Raw genomic sequence first — 23135 nt, 5'->3', positions numbered from 1 at the left:
TCACTTCCCACAGTTTCCCTTGACCTCTCACACCCCCAGCCATGTTGTATCGGCAGGTTTAAAGCTTTTCTTCCTCTCTCTTCTTCTCTCCTCCCTCCCTCTTCCTCTTTCATCCTTACCCTCATCCTTCTCCCTCCCTCTCTCTTCCTCCTTCCCCCTTCCAATCTCTCTCTTTTTTTCCCTCCCCTCCTACCTCGTCTTTTCATTCTCACCATCAGTTATCATTCTTCTCCTTCCCATTTATTTTTTTTCATATTCCCCCTTTTTCCTTATCCTCCTTCACTTTTTTCCTCAACACCTCCTTATTCTCCCCAGCATTTTCCCAGCTAATACATTCCCCATTTTCCCAGTGTTCCTTTATTTCCCCAGGTCAGTTAGTTATCCTCCTCATATACAGCTCAGTCAATTTCTTTCCTACTTTATTCCTAATTCATGGATTTATTTTCATTTTTTTTTCCCAGGGCAGTCAGTTTGTTCGCTATTTTTTACCAAGCTCATTTGCTTTATTCTCACTTTATTCTCCAGCATTAATTAGTTTACTCTCAACCTGTTCATATATTTTTTCCCACCACTTAATTCTCGATCACTTTATTCTCAACCCGATCATTTATTTTTTCTCCATTTATTCCCCAGCTCCCATCAGTTTATTCTCAATCCTATTTAATTCACCAGCTCAGTCACTTTATTCTTCACTTTTTTCCACAACTTAACCCGTTTCTTCCCCACTTATTTTCCAGGTCAGTTAACTTATATACCCCAGTTTCCCATGCTCAATCAGTTTTTCCCTTCTTTTCCCCCATCTCAGCTATTTTATTCCTCACGTCCCCACCATTGTGTTCCCCAATTCCCCACCTTATCCCCAATCTTATCACGTCCCTGAACACCCCTTATCGACCTATTTAGCCAGACGCCTCAGAAACCTCCCTGTGTCAGTGAAAAGATTTGGTGGCCGAAAATATACAGGAAGGAAGGAATGTTATATATTTTGTGTTAGACCTGTTGACGTGTGTTGTGGGAGGAGGGCGAAATTGGACACTGACTGAGATGAAGAGATAAGGTACAAAAGTATGTAAGGGGTCTGTCATGGGAAGAGGGGTCGTTGCTGAGTAGGGATGGAAACGACTTGAGGTTGTGTTAGAGCCACCCTGTAAAGGATTTAGCATCAGGGAATAGATGGGTGGGTAGATAGTTCGATAGATTGATAGTTAAATATATAGATAGATAATTACACAGGTGGGTTGGTAGATAAACGGATTGTGTGTGTGTGTGTGTGTGTGTGTGTGTGTGTGTGTGTGTGTGTGTGTGTGTGTAGATGTAAAATAAAGCCCACTAAGATTTCGTACAACCCAGCCTATACCCCTGAATATATGACCACAACACACACACACACACACACACACACACACACACACAAAGGCAGATTAAAAAATATATATATAATCCATGCATTCTAATCCACACCTGTTTCTATAATTCCACCTTTAATCCCTCTACTCTCTATCACTGCATTTTAATCCACTAGGTCTGTATTTTATGTTTCTGGCGGATTTACGGATTTATAGTGTTACCATGATTTTTTTTTCTTTTGTTCACTGGCTCACACTGTAGTTTTTATTAATTTTGACACCAATTATATGTCTCCCAGCTTTTGTGGCATTCTGTGGATTATTTTTTCAGTATTGTGTATATATTTCATTTTACTGATACTGCCACCAGACGATTTTATTCACACCAGGAGCGACGTATAGTAATAAAGGGTTGAATAAAGACTTCTCTCAACCCCTTCACTCCAGAAAGTCTAACCAGAGCAAGAATTATTAAGAGAGAGAGAGAGGGGAGGGGGGTCCTCAGAGTGAATATATTGATTGCATGATGTTTTCCCTTCCCACTTTATTTTTGCACCTGCTCATGTGTCCAACGTCAGTATACAGGGTGGTCCATAGATTGCACTTCTTGATACTAACTACCAACTTTTAATTTGTTGTGGGAACGACTCTCTCAGCTTTGCCAGTGTCCACCCTACATCATCATCTGCTTCCTGTAACTTTTTTTTTAATGTGTCTGCTGTTTCACTGCCACTTATAGCATAGTTGATTATTAATTTCGTTTTCCTCATTTTATAACTTTCCAGTGTCTACCCTGCACCATTTTCTGTTTCCCATAACTTTTTTTAATGTCTTCCGTTTCACTTCCATTGATTGCATTGTTGATTACTGTACTAACTTCTTGATGCAGGATAGACATTGGTGAAGCTGATGAGCCGTTCTTGCATCACGCAAGGATTTAACAGCTGAATGGCATGATAAGACGCAGTATATGGACTACCTTATATGTAACAGAGAGAGAGAGAGAGAGATGACAAGCATGTATCGCCTGTAACAAACCATCCCTCAGTTTTTCCATTAAGCTCTCACGTCAGTAAAAACGTAACTCTTCTACCGTTGCCTAGTAGTTGTTGGCGTCCTCTGCTAACTCTATTATGTCGTGTTTGTTGTTGTCCGGACCCCAGAACTTCCAGCAACCGAGTTAAAGGGACAAAATAACGTAGTGTGTCGATTTTTCCAGCTTTTTCCAAATACTTTTAATTTTTGCCCCCGCGAGCCCACACTGACGTCGCTGGCTGTGGTGGTGGTGGTGGTGCAAGCGGTGGTGGTGGTGTTAGCAGCAATAGCGTTGGTGATGGCCGCGCTGTGTGTGGTTTGGGTTGTGGCTTTGATATTGTGTGGTGGGAAAATTGTTAAAAGCTGATGGTGGTGGGGATTTGCGGTTGAAAAAGAAAAAAGCAGCTGGGATATGTGCTGCCAGATATCTTTTATTTTTTAACTGCTATGCTCATCCTTAAATCCGGAGCTGCTGAGTTGATCTAGGTTAAGTTTGGTTTAGGTTTAGGTTGAAATAAAGCTTTCAGGATATGAGAGTTAGATTGGGTTAGGCTAGGTTATGTTAAGTCAGATTTGGATCAGGCTTCCAGTACATCAGGTTCACGTTAGGGTAGACTTGGTTAGATGAGAATAAGTTAGATTTAGGTTATGTTACGTTTGCTCTGGTCTGGTTTAAACAGAATTCCGTGATATTAGAGCCAGGTAGATAGGTAAGGTTATCCATCCATTTTTCTTCATAGGTAAGGTTAGATTTGGCTAGGCTAGATTGAAAGAGCTTCCCGTATATTAAAATTAGGCTTTTAGGTTGAAACAAAGCCCTTAGAATATTTGAGTTCTATAAGGTCATAATAGCTTAGGTTTAGGCTATGTTAAGTTTGTTTAGGTCTGGTTGAAACGAAACTCCCAGGATTTTAGAGCTAGATAAAGTTAAATCAGGGTAGGCCAAATTGAAACAGCCTCCCGTATGTTAAAGTTTGGCTAGGTTAGACTGAAACAGCATCCCGTATTAAGGTTAGGTTAGGTTGCAGCCAGAATATTAGGGTTTTAAAAGCGTTTCCTCCGCCGCTGTTTTTTCTCGGCCCCGGAACTAATCCCGTAAACCCGATGCTGCAATAGGCTGACCATTTATGACCGTATCAGTAAAATTGAGTTCGCCGAGGTGTAAGCAAGACCCAGATTTTTCGTCAGTTCCCTATTTTTTACTACGGTCGCTTATTCTATTCTATTGTACGTTATTAAGGGAAATTATATCGGTAACAGAAGTATATAAGTAACATGAAAGAGAATATCAAGGTGGCTGAAGGAGGAGATTGGAGATGAGATGGAGGGATTAGGTGACGAGTATGTAAGAGGTATGTGAGTTGGAGAAAGGGCAGCCTGAACACGGCATGATACAGAGGTCGTTTGTGGTGACCCCTGTAAATGTTAGATGAGTCCAGCTTGCATCCCATGTGTCAGAGTGTAGTCATGAGTGATACATGAAGGTCAGGTATGTTTTTTTTTTTTTTCATCTGTTTCAAAAAATATAGAAAATTGGTGAATCTCCACACCTTTGCCCTCTCAGATATAACCCTCTGTCCGGTGACGCTGATTTTTTTTTTTAATTAATTTTTTTCTTTCTTCCTTCAAACGATATATTTCAGTTTTGGGGAGACCTCACCTGGCGAAGAGGTAAATGAAGGCCATGTCTAACCTGTCCAGATTGAAAAATGTGTCTGAATCTGAATAAACTTTTCTGGAAGGTTCAAGAGTAAGATGTAAGATATGTCGTAGATTTTTATTTTTTTACAGACGAAGAAAGAAAAAAACAAACAAATTAAATAAAACATTCCATGCACTAAATTGCAGGTGTCCTTCATTCGAAAGAAAAAAAAAAAAACTTAGTCGGACTTGAACTACTGTGGGTTGAAGTTTGGAGGGAAATAATCTTGGGAAGCGAGTTCGAAGAAGTGAAGGAATTTGTAATGCGGTTCTCATCCGTAATATCCAGGACTACAAAGTGTTAACTATACCCTCTTCACTTTAACTTGGCCCAGTTATTCGTCCTCTTGCAGCATATTTTACGTAGCTCAGTGGCAAACAATGATTACACTAGGGCTCTACATCTTTTCCGTAGCACATATCCGTGACTAGCAACATGATATACTCTTCATCTCAAATTCAACGCAGCATTCAAGATAGTAAGAGAGCCATTTTTGGTTACGTGTGAGTAAAAAGGGAATAGTTAAAGCCCTCCAATCCGATGTCGTTTTATTCATTTCATTATTTTTTACATTCAGCCAGTTTTATTCACCTCAGGGAAGAGTTTTTCGTAGTGGAGGAGTCAATAAAGGTTGTGGTTCGTATTCCAGGTGGCTGTGAAGCTTTTGTAACACTTCTTCCTCAGCGATTTATTTTGCATATTACACTTTCTTATTTTATTGTACTTCACTGATGCTTGTTACGTGGTCATCAGAATTATATAACAATAGAAGATATTAAGGGAGGGGAGGTGGAAGACCGAGGATGAGATGAAAAAGTTGGATGTAGAGGTGTATGAGTAAAAGGTGTGTAAGTTGGAGAAAAGGCAGCCCTAATCTAACCTATAGCATCACCTCCTCACCTTACCTAACCTAACGTAGCCAGTTCAATCCTCTCCTAGCCTTACGTAACCCAACCCAACTCAGCCCAACCTAACCTAACCTAACGTAACCCAACTTAACCTAACCTAACGCAACCCAACTTAACCTAACCTAACGCAACCCAACTTAACCTAACCCAACCCAGCTTAACCTAACCACACACCCCATCATCATCCCCCGCAACATTCAGGCCACCCACCCACGAGCTCCCTGGCCTGAAAATACACCCGGCTGAGTCCGAGTTCCTTTAATAATCATATATTCTGGCTCATAAAGTCCAAATATGCTAATTACCACTCGGCCATGATAATATGCGGGCCTGAAAATAATTACCCCAGGCAGGAAGTTCCATTAGACGTGATTCCTCCAGGGTCTGCGTTTGTCTGTTGGATGCTACTGCTCTGCTTACGTCGTTTTTTGTGTGTCCTAGGCTCATGTCTGCTTTGTTATTGTTTTGGGGGCTTTTGTGTGTGGGGGTGGATATGTGTGTGGGGGTGGATACGTGTGTGGGGGTGGGTGGGTTGGTGTCAATCTTCTTTGTTTGTTGTGGTGTCTGTTGCTCTTTTTCTTTTTCTTTTCATTGTTTTCTGTCTTTGCATTCTGTCGTACGTTTGTTTTTTGTGTTTCTTGTTTTCTGTTTGTCTCTCCTACTACAGTGCCTTCGTTGTCTGAGGCTCTGTATTTGTCTCTGTCTTTGTATATCTCTGCCTCGTTGCTTGGATGAAGTGGTCTGTGCCTCGTTCTGTATCCTTTGATCTGTGTTCTTCTGTGTCTTTTGGTCTCTGATGGTCTCTGTCGTGGCTTATTTACGTCCCTGCGTGTCGTTATATTTCTCTGTGCCTCTTCAGCTACTTCGCCTTCTTCAGCATTTTTTTTTCAGTTATTGTGTTATCTTCCCTGCCTCATGGTCTCTGTCTCTGTCTCTGGCCTGGATTCTCTGTGTCTCCTGTGTGTTTTAGTCTCTGTGTGCCCTGGGGGTACTGTTTGTCCTCGTCTCTGTCTCGAGATCTTTGCCTCGTTCTTTCCTAGGTTTCTGTATTCTAGTAATTGTGTGTTGTACGGTCGTGTGTAGTTTTCTGTGCTATTTCCTTTGTGTGTTTTTGCCTTTTTTTGTGTCCTTTCTCTCTCTCTCTCTCTCTCTCTCTCTCTCTCTCTCTCTCCACCCAATCACCCATCTCCTCACTGATCCTTACATCCTCACCTCCATAATAACAGCATTTCAAGCCTTAGAGATGATGAGTGCCACGGTGTTAGTGGTGCCAAATTGCGGCCCTGTTAAGTGCCATCCCCGTGTGGGTGCCAGTCCGGGTTAGTGGTAATCTAGGAGAGTGCCAGGCGGGGTGGGGAGTGCCACTTTGCAACAGGTAATTAGCCATAGTAAGTGACGGGGGTTGGGTTGTGGTTTACCTTTTAGGCTCTAGTTTCCCTTCCTTCAGTGAGTGTTGGAAAAATGAATTATTTGTTTTGTGAGAGATGGGAATGGAGTTGAGAATGAATGAAAATAAAGAACGCAGCTACTGGCATATATTTAGCCATGGTAAGTGACGAGGAATAGGGTTGTGGTTTAACTTTTAGACTCCAGTATACCTTCCTTCAGTGAGTTGGGGATGGAATGAATAGTTTTTGAAAGAGATGAGTTAGATCAGACCGAAGGAGAATGCAGGATGAAGCCACAGATAGACTGTTAGTGATATAATTGACAACAGTATGACAGTGGTGTAATTATTGGCCCCTGTTTTACCTTCGTTAGTAAGTGTCGAACAGAATGAATTGCTTGTTTGAAATAAAGGAATGAAATAGAGATTGGAAGAGAAGAAAGAACGAAGCCACAAGTATATTAACTCATTAAGTGAAGGAAGTAAAGTTCTAGTGTACCTTTTGATCCTTACTGAGCTCCATTCAATAAGTTTAGGAAGAGGGAATTGCAGTGTTTTTCGGAAAGATAGTAAATGGTAAAGAGACTGGAAGAGAATGAAGAACGAAACTGATTGCATATAACTGGTCATAGTAGAGGCAGGAGTATGATTCTGGTGTGCCCTTTGGATCCTGTTTTATCTTTGTTCAGTGAATGAGGGACGATGAATTGTTTGAGAGATGCGGTAGGGAGATCAGACAGAAAGAAAATGCAGAATGGGACTACAGATATACAATTACATGTATGACGTGACGTGAGAAAGGCTGTGGTCTGCCGTACCAGTGGATTCTGTTTACCTTCGTTCAGTGAGGTTGGGACAGAATCAGTTATTAACGTTTGTCTGATAGATGGGAAGGGAGATTAGAATGGAAGAGAATGAAGGACGAATTTTAATAAGTGACAGCAAAGTTGTGGTGTACCTGTAGGAGCTTGTTCTACCCTCCTTAGTAAGAGTAGTATCGTGAGTATAGAAATAATTGTTAGTCTGAGGGTTAGGTAAGGGAGGAGAACAAACGGCAATTATACAGGAATAATATTAAGTGCCATTATGGTTATGGTGTAATTTATGGGGCCTGTTTGACCCTCTTTGGTAAGTGTAGTATCATGAAGGCAAAAAAAAAAAAAAAAAAAAAAATGGGGGAAACTTGAATGAGAACATGGAATATAACGAGGTGAGATTTGTCTAGTGCAAAGTTACAGTACTTATAAATGGGTTACAGTTGCCACCGTACAGAATCAGTTTCCTGTTTCCACACCTCAGACTACCATACTAGGTACATACCGCTACACCACGTTCTACCACACTTACTGCCTTACACTGCCCCACCTCATACTCCTGCAGAATAGACCACCAAACTTCGCACTGCCACACCACACACTGTCATAATTAACCAAGGCACAAATTACCACACTTAACACTGCCACACCACAAGCTACATCATCACGCGATACCCTGCCACACTATACACACTCACACCTCCCGTCTCTTAATGCACATATATTTCTTACACAGTCTTGGTAGTCTCTTTATAACTCCATCTTTGCTATGCTTTAGAATGTATAACCCCCAGCTGTGAATTTCCCAAGTAATAAGCACTCTTGTTCTTAAAATATAATCTGACAGGGACCCAGAATAAATGCACTGTGAATATATCCTTGCTTTTAATTATACTTCGTCCATCTTAACTCTCCAGAGATTTTCGACCTCTTGCAGGATATTCCACGTAGCTCAGAGGCAGAGTAATGCAGTGCGACTGTTCTGGTTCTACACCCATTCACTTGCACTTCCTCTTGACTGGCATCATTTTCTAATATTAATCTCTTGTTATAGCGCATCAGTCAAGATGGAGAGACGACAGTATGAAGCCAAGTTAAAGTTGATAGAGTACAATCGAATGAGCTATTAAGGATGATACAGATTTGGTTTCTTCTCCATATATAGGAAATAAAAAGCACGTCACTATGAAAAAATTAGGAAGCGAGAAATCACTGCCATGTTGGTGTTGTACTTTCCCCTCGGTGCTCTCCTTATCCCACCGTCCTCCCCTCATCTATATTCCCCTTCTTTTCCCCTGTGGCCTTCCCTCTCCCTCTGCCAAAAAAGATTCCAGTGTTAGAGATACCTTATATTAAACTTCTTTATAACATACAGCATGGAAAAGATCAATTACTGTTTGCTTTCCTTTGAATTCCTTTGTCTCTCTCTCTCTCTCTCTCTCTTTCTCTCTCTCTCTCTCTCTCTCCTCCTCCTTCTCCTCCTCCTCCTCCTCCTCCCCTTACCTTTCTCTTACCTCAGATATGCATATGTCTCTGCCCTCACTCGCCCCGTCTCCCTCCCCATATTCCTTTCTTATGTCTCATCCCCCTTCCTTCACCTCTCTTCTCACTTCCCTCACCTGTCTTCCTCCCTCTCATCTCACGTCATCTTCTTTATCTTTGTTCTCTTTGCCCACATCTCTCTGCCTCCTTCATCTCTCTTCTTCTTGCCTCTTTCTCCCCATATCTCTTCATTTCTTTGACCTCTTTTCTCCTTTCTCTTGTCTCTTCACCTCCATCACTTCTCTTTTCCCTCCCGTCATTTCTTCTCCTTCACCTATTGCCTATCTTCCCGCATCCCTGTACTTCTCCCCTCACCTCTCCTTTCTCTCTCTCCCTTCGTCTCTCATCTCCATTCACCTGTCTTCTCTCTCCCCAACATGCTTCTTCTCCCCCAACCTCTATCATCTATTACTTAATCTCTCTTTTAATCCTTTGACTTCTTTCATTCCTCATCTCTCGTCTTCTCCCGTCACGTCAGTTCTCGCGTTCCTCCATGTCTAAGTTCCCCCTTTCATCTTTCATCCCTCCTCTCCCCTCAGTCTCCTCTCCTTTTTCTTCTGTCTTCACCTTTCCTTTCTTTTCCCCTCATCTCTAGCTTTCCCTCATCCACCCTCTCTTTCCCCTCAGAGATGCCAATGCCACTTTCATCGTGTCGACTGGCCAACATCACCGCGTCCTCGTTAAGTCTTACCTGCCAGCGACCAGACACTCCCGCAGCTGGTACTACACTCTACAGGGCAGAGGTGAGTGGATAGATAGGTAGAGAGAGAGAGAGATTGATTGATTAATTGATGGATTGATAGATAAATAGATAGATGGAGAGGGGTGATAGATAAAGCCAGCGTCACCTCCTCGATCTAAGACTCACCTGCCATATTGTACAGGATTGAGATGAGTTTGTGGATGAATAGACAGGTGAATACAGAGTTAGATAATAAGGTAAATAGGTATATGGATGTAGGCAGATTAATTAGCCTCACCTGTCAACTTCCTGACACGCTGGCACTGCTGTATACAGAGAGAGAGAGAGAGTGAGGATAAACTTAGCTGTATTTTCCTCAGTCAACGACCCTAGAAATTTAAGGCCAAAGTGTCCAGACATTTCGAAATTAATGGAGCTTCATTTTTTGGCTCTTTTATATTCAGTTTCCTCTAGAGGCGACTTTTTTCTTTCCAACTCCAGACAGCATTTGATAGTACGGTCCTTATATCCACGTGAAGTTGTGTTTGTTGTGAAGGTATAGGAGTTTTGGACATTTGATATCACAGCGTCTTAGAGCCATAATCGGTACGTCATGGTGAAGCACCGTAACCTACTTGTCCGCCAGGCGTTCACGACGTTATTTCCCTGCACACACACACACACACACACACACACACACACACACACACACACACACACACACACACACACACACACACACACACACACACACACACACACACACACACACACACACACACACACACACACACACACACACACACTACCGAGACCCTGGATATACAATAAATTCAGTTGTTCCATATCTGTTCTTGGTGATGATTGGAACCTAGAAAATATAAATTGCTTTTTTTTTTTTTTAATATGGCAGAAAGTTAATTGTCTGCTTTTATATATATATATATATATATATATATATATATATATATATATATATATATATATATATATATATATATATATATCGAAACTTAGGGAAAGTGGACTGTCTGCTTTTTTGTTATATATTGGAAAAATTAATTGTCTGCCTTAATATCCCACGTTTACTCGGTAGGTGTTGCTCTAAAACCCCTTCTTGAACCCAGTAGGTATAGATTGTTCCATGTGTTCCAGGGGAAGTTTGGAACCTGGAAAAGATTGATTGTCTGCTTAGTTTTGAAAAATTGGGAATAGGAAAAGCTAATTGTCTGCATTAATTACCTTTGTGTACTCGATAGACACTGCTCTAAACTTCCTTCTTCTACTCTTCTTTCTTCTACTTTTCTTCTACTTTTTCAACAGGTATATTTCGAGAACCGTACGCTCTTCGCCAACGTGACGTCCTTGAGCCCGAGCTTCAACGTGAGCCGCCTTGACGCCGACACCAGCTATCAGATCAAGGTGTACGTGACGCATGGCCCCGTAACGTCGCAGCCTGTCGTGGTGTCTGCATATACGTCACGCACTTCCAGGCAGCCCAAAGGTGAGAAAATAGATGGATAGATAGATGGATGGATGGGTAGACAGAAAGACTGATGGATGGAGTGATGGATGAATGGATTTATTGATAGATGGATGGATCGACTGACCAAGAAACTGATGGATGGATAGATAGAGATAATAGACTGATGGATGGATGGATGAATGAATTGTTTTATTGGTGGATGGATAGACGGAGGGATGGACAGATAGACAGATGACTAGATCGAGAGAAATACTAGATATCGAAATAATAATGGAAGTCTGCCAAGAGGTGAAACATACGCCAAACTTTTGTCCCCGACTGTACGTAAAGAGCAATCGGGTCACTGAAATTCAGAGAGTGTGTTCTGTAAATTCGTTTAACCCCTTCAGTACGATGACCTATTTTCTATTACAGCGTCGCTACTACCGGACGATTACTATTATTATTATTATTATTATTATTATTATTATTATTAGCTTTGGGTAGACCTCTTAAAGTGAAGTGGAAACCGTCCCCATTAATCTTCTTCAGTATAGTGACATGTATTCATTTTTATCATGCTACCTCAAGAGTTTTTTTTATTAATATTATTGAGCTAATGAGACGCACGTCAGGCTGAAGTGCTCCAGGGCTCAACACATTCCATCCTAAGCGAGACTGAGGACGGGCTCACTGTAGTCTGGAACATAAAGGAATACAAAATTTTAGTTCTGTCATTTTCCTCCCACATCGTTTATCTGTCTAGGAGTTACATTATTATTATTATTATTTTTTTTCTTTCATGGTAAGCGAATGACCTGCATTGCTCCATATCTTTATTTTCAGACCCACCATAATCGAAATAAGAAACTACAGGACCAGCAGGGCAAATGTCTCTTAGGCTTCATCACCGGGTCACAAAATGAATTAAATCAAAGGTGCCTAGAGAACACAGCCACGTCGCGTCCGAACTTTGACCTTTGCCTGTGATCTTGACCTTTGATCGATGTGTACCAAAACTGAGTCACTTCTTTCGAGACCCACACATGATGATTGTGCCAAGTTAATCCAAATTTAATCAGGCGTTCCTAAAATATTTTGTTTGAGGATGGGTTCATGGAATGTGGGAAGTTTGAGGGAAAGAGCAGGGGAAGTCGTTGAGGCATTCAGTAGGAGGTGGGTGGATGTGGCGTGTTTGCAGGAAGTCCGGTACAGGGGTGGATCAGCCAGAAAGATTGTTGGGAAGGACTGTTGCTATAAGTTGTTTTGGCAGGGGGGGACAGACGGATATGGAGGTGTTGGTGTGATGGTTGCGGAGAAATGGGTGGAATATGTTATGAATATTTTGAGAGTAAGTGATAGGATATTGGTAGTGAAAATTCTGTTGGGAAGATAGCTGTGATTATATCGGCATATGCTCCACAGGCAGGATTGGATGAATCAGAGAAAGATAGATTTTGGGATGATTTAATACGTGTAGTGGGTGGTATGCGGGATGATGAGATAGTGATTTTGGGAGGGGACTTAATGGTCATGTAGGTGAAGCAGCACAAGGTTATGAAGGAGTACATGGGGGATGTGCATATGGTCTAAGGAATGCAGAAGGGGAAAGGATACTCGAGTTTGGGGAGGCAACGGACATGATTGTGTGCAACACATATTTTAGGAAAAGAGACAGTAGGTTAATTACGTATGAGTCTAGGGGGAAATAGCAGTCAGATAGATTATTTTCTGGTTAGGAGGGCCGATAGGAGGTTAGTGAGGGATGTTAAACTTATAGGAAGTGAGGAGTGTGTGCAGCAGCACAAACTATTGATTTGTGATATGGTGCTTAAAGAACAAGTGATGAAAAAGAGGACTTATGTACCTAGGAGGAAAATATGGAAGCTGAAAAACCAAGTAGTAAGGGATGCCTTCTATAGCGAGTTGATGAGAGTGGTGGCTGAACAGGGAGCTGTAGACAGAGGCGTTAATGAACAGTACAGAGCCTTCAAGAACAATTTCTTGAGAGTTACTGATGTAACATGCGGCTGGACAAGAGGACCACCAAGACATAAAGTAACTTGGTGGTGGGATGAGGGTGTAGAAGCTGCAATTAAGGAGAAAAGAAGGCTTTTCCGGGAATGGAAGAAGGGTGGTAGCAAAGAGGAATATTTGGCTGCCAAGCGTAGGGCTAGGAGAGAGGTATACAGGGCAAAGTCTGAGTCACAGAGACAATTACTTGATAACCTAAATCATGGGGAAAGGAAAAATATATTTAGGGTGGCAGGTCAGGTGAAGAGGGATAATCGGGATATCATAGGTGAGCAGTGTGTGAAGAATGATGAAGGAAGGGTAGTGGTGAACAGGGAGGATATTAAAGATGCATGGAGAGAGCATTATAACCGGTTGTTGAATGAGGAGTTTGACTGGGACAGGGAAGGTTTGGAGCCAGCAGATCCAATGTCTGGCCCTTGGCCTTTGATTGATACTGCTACTGTGAGTGAGGCAATAGGCAGGATGAGGGTGGGGAAGGCAGCAGGTGTGTCTGGGTTGACTGCCGAAATGTTGAAGGCCTCAGGCGATATAGGGGTGAGTTTAGTCACTGACCTGATAAACAGGATTATTTATGAGTGTGTTGTCCCAGATGATTGGCTGAAGATTGTAATTGTAAATGTGTATAAAGGGAAGGGTGATGCCCTGGAAAGAGGAAATTATAGAGGTATAAAGCTTTTAGATCAGATAATGAAGGTAATGGAGAGAGTTTTAGAAGGTATGACTAGAGAAAGAGTGAATATTGATGAGATGCAGTTTGGGTTTATGCCAGGTAGGGGGACCACTGATGCCATATTCATTGTTCGACAGCTTCAGGAAAAATATATTGGTAGGAGAAGGGATCTTTATTTTGTTTTTGTTGATTTGGAAAAGGCCTTTGACAGAGTCCCTAGAGAGGTGGTGAAGTGGGCAATGGGAAAGCTTGGCTTGGAGGAATGGCTGGTTAGGGTGGTTATGGCCATGTATGTGGGTGCTCACACCCAGGTGAGAGTGAATGGAGATTTGAGTGATGAGTTTTCCGTGAATGTTGGTGTGCATCAGGGGTCAGTCTTTTTATCATGGTACTTGAAGCCCTTTCACGTGACTTTAGAACGGACTCCCGTGGGAATTGTTGTATGCTGATGATTTGGTGTTGATTGCAGAGAATGAAAGGGAGGCGGAGGAAAGGTTTAGGAAGTGGAGAGATGGTATGGAGCAAAAGGGTTTAAGGGTAAATGCAGATAAAACAAAAGTGATGATATCTAGGGTTGGTGGCGGTACTGTCAAAGACGAGGGAGTGTGGCCATGTGCAGTTTGCCACAAGGGCGTGGGAAGTAATTCCATCTTGTGCGGTGTGTGTGATAAATGGGTGCATAAGAGATGTAGTGGTATCAGAGGTAGACTGCGAGATAATGCTGATTTTATGTGTACGGCGTGCCGGGGTGAGCAGGTGGAGATCGTCAGACGTGAAAGGATTGAACTTGCTGGTGAATCTCTTGAGTGTGTGGAAGAGTTTTGTTATTTGGGAGACATGTTGTGTGCTGGAGGTGGGGCTGGAGCTAGCTCCGTGGCTAGGGTGAGGAGTGGTTGGAAGAAGTTCAGGGAGCTCTTGCCTCTCCAGACATTGAGAGGGGCTCTCCCTACGTGCTAAGGGGTCTTTGTATGCAGCATGTGTTAGGAGTGTAATGCTGTATGGCAGTGAGACCTGGGCAGTGAAGGAGGAAGACATTCGCCGGCTCAGACGTACAGAAATGACAATGATTAGGTGGATGTGCAGTGCGTCCCTGCGTCCAAGGCCTGGAGGGGCTGGGCTTACAATGGAAGAGTTGAGAGGTAGGATGGGACTGGAGTGTATTGGTGTTGTGATGAGGAGAGGTAGATTGAGGTGGTTTGGACATGTGGAGAGGATGGGGGATGATAATTGGGTGAGGAAAGTGAGAAGTGTTAATATTGGGGGTGGGGTTATGAGGGGTAGACCGAGAAAGACATGGGACGAGGTCATTAAGTGTGACCTTAGGGTTAAGGGACTGAACAGGGAGGCTGCAATGGATCGTGCAGCGTGGAGAGCCGCCATTAGGTGACCAAGGCCGACACATGCAAACATGTTGGAGCCTTTAAAAACGAAACGAAACGTACAGTAGATACTTACACAGATACATGTAAAGAACCTGACTCAATTTCATAACTGTGCCATGGGTGTTGCTGAAAAATTAACCTTAACCCTTTTACTGTGATGACAGTTTTCGCTTCAATCATGTCACCACCAAACTTTTATTGAACGATTTTAACTCAAGAACTCGAAGGTTTAAGTTAAATCTAAGCCTTTCAACTCAGAAACTCTCCCCAAAGCCAGATGTAATCACCTGAAAAGCGCCAGAGTACTATAGAAAGTACGTCCTCTGACTGACAGCGTTATAATCAGGTGGCTTATCCCCCTGCAAGAATAATAAATACATAATCAGGCAGAAACTATTAAAATTAGATGACGACTGCATACAGAAATAATAAAAAAATACGTAAATTAAGCTCAAAATATTAAAATCAGGTGACTTAACCGTGTGCAATAATACGGAAAATTTGTCATCGTATTCTTTGTTAAAATCAGGTGAAAGAATAATACAGAAAATACGTCATCGAGTTCAGAGGTCTTAAAATCAGGTGACTTGACCCAGTTCGGCAGGCAATACGACGGGGCGCAATCGATACGGGTCACAGGTCGCCTCTCCAGCACTTCGTAACGACCATAGCGGGTGATTCACGGCGATGGGGACGAGGTGGGTCGGCCCCCTTTAAGATCCGTTCCGAGTAAATCCCACGAGATAGGTCACTAAGCATGCACACACCTGCCGCCCCGCCTTAGCTCACTTCAAGGCCTCTGCAAGCTATTACCGTGCCGTGTGTGCCGTGTCGGGCATCCCTGTATGTCTTGCAAACTAATCCAGCCTTGAAAGTCAGCAAATTAGTCCTGCCATGTTAAGTGAGCAAGTTATTCCAGCATTGAAAATCAGCATATTAGTCCAGCCTTGAAGTCAGCAAGTTAGTCCAGTCATTAAATTACTCCAGCCTTGAAATTAATTATTGCAGTTGTATCCTTTATGGGGAGGTACATTGATTAGCACGTCCAGGTCGTAATTAGAAGAACCCAAGTTCGATTCTTGGGTTGGTCTGACACTTGGACAAAGTTTGTTCCCCCTTCCCCAACTCTCCCAGCAGTATAATGGGGGCCCTGGATGTAGGATTGACATATGTGGGTCATATTATAAGGAAAGAGTGGGCAAAACATGACCTTTTACCTTAATGACCATTATGTAGCAGATAGGAAATTATTTAAGTGAATTCTTTTCCCTTTACAGTTACTAAGTCTGTTACATACATTAACTCTTCTCCTCTTTCTAGCTCCCTTTCAATCTCTGTCTCTTCGCCTCACTCTTGTACCTGTATCTCTTTTCTATCGCTACTTCAGTGGTTATTTCTTCTCTGAAATATCGGCTTGCACCCCTCCACCACCACGACAAGCGCCTAGCACGCGTCTGGCAACAAACTCAACTTTTCTGTGCAGTTCTCTAATGCAAGAGTTAACCGTTACTTCCAGTCCTTCATTTATGCAACAGGTCATCTCTGGAATGTCTCCCTCTGTCCGTATTTCCTTCTTCCGTGATTCGCGGTCTTTCAGACGCAGTGTGTCCAGGCATCTCGAAATGAATGGATCTTGAATTTGGCTGTCTGTTATATTGTTTTTTTTCTTGGAAGGAACGGATTGCGGGCTTCTGGCCCCTGGCCTTCTTCCTTGCATTAAAAAAAAATATACATGCATGCATACATACGTACATGCATACCTGCATACATAGACTGCTTCTCTGTTTGCGTGGGTCAGCTTTTTTTCCCACTTGATGGTTACTTCTAAGCTGCATGTTCGCCTCCAGCATTCTAATTGTCTCCTTATCCAGAGATCACTTCTCGGCATTTCATGGCCCACATTTCCATGCTTTGCCAACAGCGGCTGTCTCTTCCGGGTTCAGGCCCGTACAGCATTTCACGAAGTTACTCTCGCACATTCTCTCCAAATACCCAAACAACCTCAGCCTACCAGTGTCATTGCCCAAGCGCCCTCATTAATCTGCGTGCACCGTTATGTCTCTCAGTTTATCGTTACACATCCACCTCACCATTCTTATTTCATTACGCACAAGTTTGAAAACCTTTTCCTCTTTGTCCATGTTTCACCACTGTACATCATTACATTGCACACACACACGAAGCATAGACCTTCTCTTTCATACTCAGTCTCTTCACTTTCAGTAAGGGCAACAGCCCTCTCACTACTTTCCAATCACTTCTGACTTTAGCAGTTAACCTACCTTCTGCACAACTCCATGCGATATATATCCCATTGGATCCCAGGGGTGCTGGGCGAGGCATTGCACTGGGAGGGCACTGAGCGTACCGCCCTCCGCCTATCGGCTCATAGTCGCGAAGCTCATAGGTCTCTACCCTGGGGGTTCCCTACTTTATGAAGACTTGAAAAATCCCAGTTCTGTCCAGTACTCTGGACACTGGGCTCCAATGGGTTAAATATATATATATATATATATAGATAGATAGATAAATAGATAGATAGATAGATAATATTCTTCAAGAAACAAACTCATCATCACACATAAATGCACCGTCTTCTACATCAGTCTCTTTCATGCTTGGCTGAACAACACGATCTTTCATGCATATGACACACTTATAACAGCTTGGCCCTTGCAATCTGCCGTTTACAACGCTAAATTATGTAGTATCACGATTACTAGTATCTTAACTTCCCAGACGAGAGGGAGACGGAAGACAGGGTTGTGAGGACGGGGTAATGGATAATGACGGTTCAGTAGTGTGTGTGTGTGTGTGTGTGTGTGTGTGTGTGTGTGTGTGTGTGTGTGTGTGTGACGTCAATATATTCCCCCGCAACCTTTTTGCAGCCTTTTCTTCCGCATCCTTCTCACCAGGGGAGTAAAGGAACTAGTGATAACAATAGACTCACCCTCCATAAACGCCACACGAGCTGAGTTTGCTAGCAGTCCCACTCTTGCTCACTCAACAAGGCCACTCTCCACCAACAAATCTCACTCAACCCTGCTAACCTCATTAAACTATTCTTGTAATTATATTCTTTTCATTTACAAATCCTATGCATTCTGTGGAAAATTAAGTTTAGTTTTAAATTATTGTTGCTATTAAGTTCATTTACGAACTGTATCTGCGCTCCATATGTCTGAAGTCATTTGTGTGAATGTATGCTACTTTTCCTTTCGCTGCCATTCGTTTAGAAGGTAACTATCGAAGTTTCTCCGTCTTCAGTGTCCGCATTCACAGTCACCTAAGGCAGATATGTTTGCAGTCACAGTCAGTAGTAACATGATATTTATTAGAGCAGTTACCCGGGGAACCTTAGTGAGCTCCATGTCTCACCGGTGAAGCTTGGTATGTTGGGGATTCTTTTTATTACACTACGTGGGAACGACTCAGCTGTGTAAGCCGCCCAGTAAATAAATAAACGAAAGCAGTCAGAGAACGCATACCTCCTCCGGTGCCATACCATAAGAGAGGATCCGGATCCGCCCCAAAATTTAATAACTTTTTCCTTCCACAAAGTTTAATTGAAATTCATTGAGAACTTTGGGAGATATCGTCTGGACAAGCAAACAGAAAGACAGACAGACAAACATAGGTGATTATATAACTTCCTTCAACTTTGTTGGCGAAGATAATAAATTAATACACTAAAATGCCGTAACTATGTGCTGCATCCTTACCCCAGCTCTCAGTTGAGAATAATCCTGTAATTCCTGTATGTGTCTTGGAACATTAATCTAGCCTTGGAAGTTTAGCCACCCTCGTCTTAAATGTCTGAAATGAGTAGCCAACCCAGCCCCCTAAGCCCCTGATTAAACGGGGAGACAAAGGACTATTATGAATGGATGATGGATGGCATAAAAATTATTATTGCGATTATATTCATTTACGTTTACAAATTTTCTGATGTAAGTGTACTGTATATTGAGCATTACGTGTACCTTTTATAATTTGCCAGACTATTACATTTTGAGACTGATATTTACCATTTCTTAATCTAGGGTACGTGTCTCTTCTAAAATTCTCCTAGTCTTGAAGTAGTTACGACGATTATAGCCATTTGCAACACATTTGTTATATTTAATGTATGAATTACGTGAATCTTCAAAATTAATCAGGCTTTGTTATTATTAAGAACAATTGTATTTTGGGGATTCACTTTGACTTTCCTGGGAAGAGATAAGTTTTTCTTATTTTCAGGTATACTCTCTCTCTCTCTCTCTCTCTCTCTCTCTCTCTCTCTCTCTCTCTCTCTCTCTCTCGAGTAATGAAAACTAAAATCTTGTATTTTTTCTATGATTAACAGTTTTTTTTTTGTTTTTGTTCCCCACAGGCCAGACGCGTGAGACAGGAGGCAGCAGTGTGATGGGCGTGGTGGTGGGTGTGGTGGTGAGCGTGGCGGTGATAGTGGTGGGGGTGTGGGCGCGGCATTACTGCAGGAGGCGCGCAAGGAGGAGGAGGGAAGGGCAGGCCGCGAAGGTGGAACAGCGTCCCCCATCAGACGACAGCAATCCTGATGTTGTGCCTAATATTGGTAAGTGGGAGAAAAATGATCTTTGTGTTGCTGTTATTATTATTATTATTATTATTATTATTATTATTATTATATGGGTGTAGCAGAGAGGAAAAGTTTGAATGTGATGGAGATGAGGTGTCTGAGTAGTATATGTGGAGTGACGCGTATGGATCGAGTGCGAAATGATGAAGTGCGAAGGAGAACTGGAGTTGTTCGGGAGATGGCTGATAGAGTTGAGCAGAGGGTGTTGCAATGGTTTGGGCATATGGAGAGAATGGATAATGAGCGATTGGTGAAAAAATAACTAAATCTGATGTGTGAGGTGTAAGGCTGAGAGGAAGACCACGAACAGGATGGATGGACAGTGTGAAGAGAGCGCTGGATGTGAGAGGGATGTATGTTGAGCAAGGAAGAGTGGCTGTGCGTTACAGAAATAAATGGAGAGAAATTGTGAATAAATAAGTGATGACGCAGCCCTGAGGGGATATTCTCCCGCATTTGGTCAGATCAGCTAGTCAGGTCAGGTGCGGGTAAGGGGATGGGTCTTTTATGATGTGGCAGAGGTAAACCAGCTCTGCTGTCGGGCCCTGCTGCGGATGTCACTGATTGCACTGTGCGGTTGACCCTTGTGCGGTGTGGTGCGGTGAGGATCTGTCCCTTCTTCCCTTTGGGGCTAAGATGCGAATGAATGTGTTTGAATGGATGAGTAAATGGGGAGTGTGTCGTCCTGTCTCGGCTACCTCCCTTTCCTTGGGGGTAGCAGCCTAGGTATATAGATAGATAGATTATTATTATTATTATTAATATTAGTAGTAGTAGTAGTAGTATCATTATTATTAATGTTGTTGTTGTTGTTGTTGTTGCTGTTGTTATCATCATTATCATCAGTATTATCAGTATTATTATTATTGTTAATATTATTCTTATTATTATTATTATTATTATTGTTATTATTATTATTATTATTATTATTATTATTATTATTACGATCATCATCATCATCATCATCATTATACAGTTACTGTCACTATCACCACTATTATCACTAGCTCATTTTCATCATCATCATCATCATTGTTTTTGTTATATTTATCTTCCTTATCTCATCATCATCATCATTATCACATTTACACGACAATACTCTGCATGTGCCTGATATGGATGACTGGACCTGCCATTTTTGTATCTTCATTATCATCATCATCATCTTTCTTGGTCGTCATCCTCATCTTCATCATCATTACCGGCAGAAGATAATAAACCAGGAGAGGCGAAGGAAATTTCTCATCTTCATCACCCTTACCAGCATCATTACTATCACTTTCACTCTCACTACCGTCACCATCACCCTTCTCATTTTTATCACCTTTAACATCATCATCATCATCGTGTTCAACTCCATCATCTTCATATCATCACCATCATCATCACTATCATCATCATCACCCGCCGTCTGCAGTGTTCCACAAGTTGAACCTAATATTCTTGAGTGGGCTTGAGGTGTGGTGGAGGAGGAGGGAGATGATGAGAGAGAGAGAGAGAGAGAGAGAGAGAGAGAGAGAGAGAGAGAGAGAGAGAAACTGGTAGAGAAGGAAGGAGGACAAGATGAAAGAGGTACAAAACAAAAAGAAAATTACAAAAAGGGGAAGAGTACACAGAGAGAGAGAGAGTAGAAGGTATAAGTAGTCTAGCCAGAAAAAAACAAAGGCGTGAAGGAAAGAGAAGGCGAAAGTGATCGAACTAGAGGAACAAGGAAAGAAGGGGAAGGAGAGGGCGATTTTGGTCGTGTCGAGGAATAAGTGGCAGAAGGGAGAGAGGAAGAGGAAGTGACGTAGGCCAAGGAAGAAAGGGCAGGGGAGGAGTGAGAGAAATCTGTCAAACAAAAGTGATCGAACGAATGGAGAAAGGGTCAGGAGGAACGAGACATAGAACGAGATCAGGAAAAATTGGTTGAACTAGGGAGGAGAAGGGATGGAAAAGGAAAAAATTAGAAAGAGGTGTAACACGAAGGAAAAAGGTGTAGGAATGGTGGAAGGGAGTGATTGAACCAGCTGAAGAGAAAAAAGAATAATCAAGAAGGAAGGAAAAATGGTGAGGTTCAAGCGAATAGGTCGAACTAGTGAGAGAGAGAGAGAGAGAGAGAGAGAGAGAGAGAGAGAGAGAGAAGAGGAGAAAGTGATCTAGCCTGGGGAATAAAGGGTCAGGAGGGTAGGTAGGTGGATAGAAGGAGGGCTGGAAAGGGGCTGAATAAATCGAGGGGATATTTGGTTATGGATGAGGCGGGCAGGGAAACAGGAAACTGATGGAAATACGGGAAGGCCAAGGAAGGGAGACACAGGGAGGCTGTAAGAGTGATACGGAACCCTTAACTGGGATGTAGATTGAATGATGAAAGTCAAATGTGGCAATGTCTCTTGTTTTTTTTCTCTCTCTCTCTTTCTTCTTCAGCCACAGTATAACTTAAAAATCTATATTAAATTTCCTGAGAGGTGACCTGAGTTTTAAAGCAGAAAATGAAAGAGCGATACAACACGGTTTATTGGACTGTAGATTGAGTGATGGAAGTCAAATGTGGCAGTATCTTTTTTTTCCTCTCTCCTACAGCCACATCCTTTCACAATATTACGTTAAAATCTATAGTAAATTTTCTGATAACTGACATGAGTTTTAAAGTAGAAGTTGAGCCTACAAGAGTGATACAAAGCCCTTAATTGGAATGTAGATTGAGTAATGAAAGTCAAATGTGGAAGTGTTTGTACGTCTTCCAGTTAGTTGTAATCTTTGGCTTCTACCTGAGAACTAAGCAGATTTATTGGTTATTTCTAGATGGCCAGTTTATGAATAGGCAAGGAAGGGAGACATGTTGAGCCCAGAACAGAAATACAGAACCTTTAATTGAGATGTATTTGGAGTGATGAAATTATGTTGTGATTGTATATTTCTCCCATTGTCACTTGTTCCACCATTACAACGATAAAATTTTGATAATTATTTGATAGTTGACTTGCTTATTAAAGGACAAGGAAGAAGGACATGTTGAGGCTAAAAGAGAGATTGAGTGATGATGGTGGAGTTTCTTATTACCCCAAACAGTTATAAATCTTTTCTTCTAACTGAGAGCTATGCAGGTTAATATTTTACCAAGAGATGGCCGGATTACTAAAGGATAAGGTGGGGAAGTAGGAGAGAAATTGAGGCGTAATCAGAGCAACATGTAGCGGCTTCTTTTTCCTATATCTAACACATGAAATAAATAGATGTAATTATTTTTGCTGCTACGTGCAAGTGATCTACTGTTAATAACCAAAAGGGGAGAAGGAAGAGCCCACAAATTTAATACAAAGCCTTTAATTTGGATGTAGATGCGGGATGAAAATTATATACCAGTTGTTTCTATTCATTTTAATCACATCTGTCATCAGTAGTACCTTATATTAAATTTACAGATATAAAAGTCCAAAGCCAAGTGTTAGATACTGAACCTCTCTTTGTGATGTACTGTAGATTGCAAAATGAACCTCTGTCTCTCTCTCTGTCTCTCTCTCTCTCTCTCTCTCTCATCCATTTATTCATTTATTCCCCTAAGACAACCCTTATTTAAGAAAG

The 23135-nt window shown here is 42.0% G+C and overlaps 1 protein-coding gene across 1 annotated transcript in view; it reads left to right on the top strand.

Moving 5' to 3' along the window:
• LOC145398806 (protein turtle homolog B-like) overlaps positions 1–23135 on the top strand; it is a 248585-nt gene that overhangs the window by 224726 nt on the left and 724 nt on the right. The window contains exons 11-13 of the mRNA XM_080271615.1: positions 9363–9478; positions 10741–10921; positions 19347–19547. Coding sequence (XP_080127741.1) covers positions 9363–9478; positions 10741–10921; positions 19347–19547 — 498 coding nt within the window. The remainder of the gene's footprint in view (positions 1–9362; positions 9479–10740; positions 10922–19346; positions 19548–23135) is intronic.

This window comes from Coenobita brevimanus, chromosome 46, assembly GCF_032717465.1.
Source record: "Coenobita brevimanus isolate Jiangsu-jjx chromosome 46, ASM3271746v2, whole genome shotgun sequence".
Lineage (NCBI taxonomy): Eukaryota > Metazoa > Arthropoda > Malacostraca > Decapoda > Coenobitidae > Coenobita > Coenobita brevimanus.
Note: the sequence above shows the minus strand (reverse complement) of the source record. Positions and strands in the feature narration are given on the sequence as shown.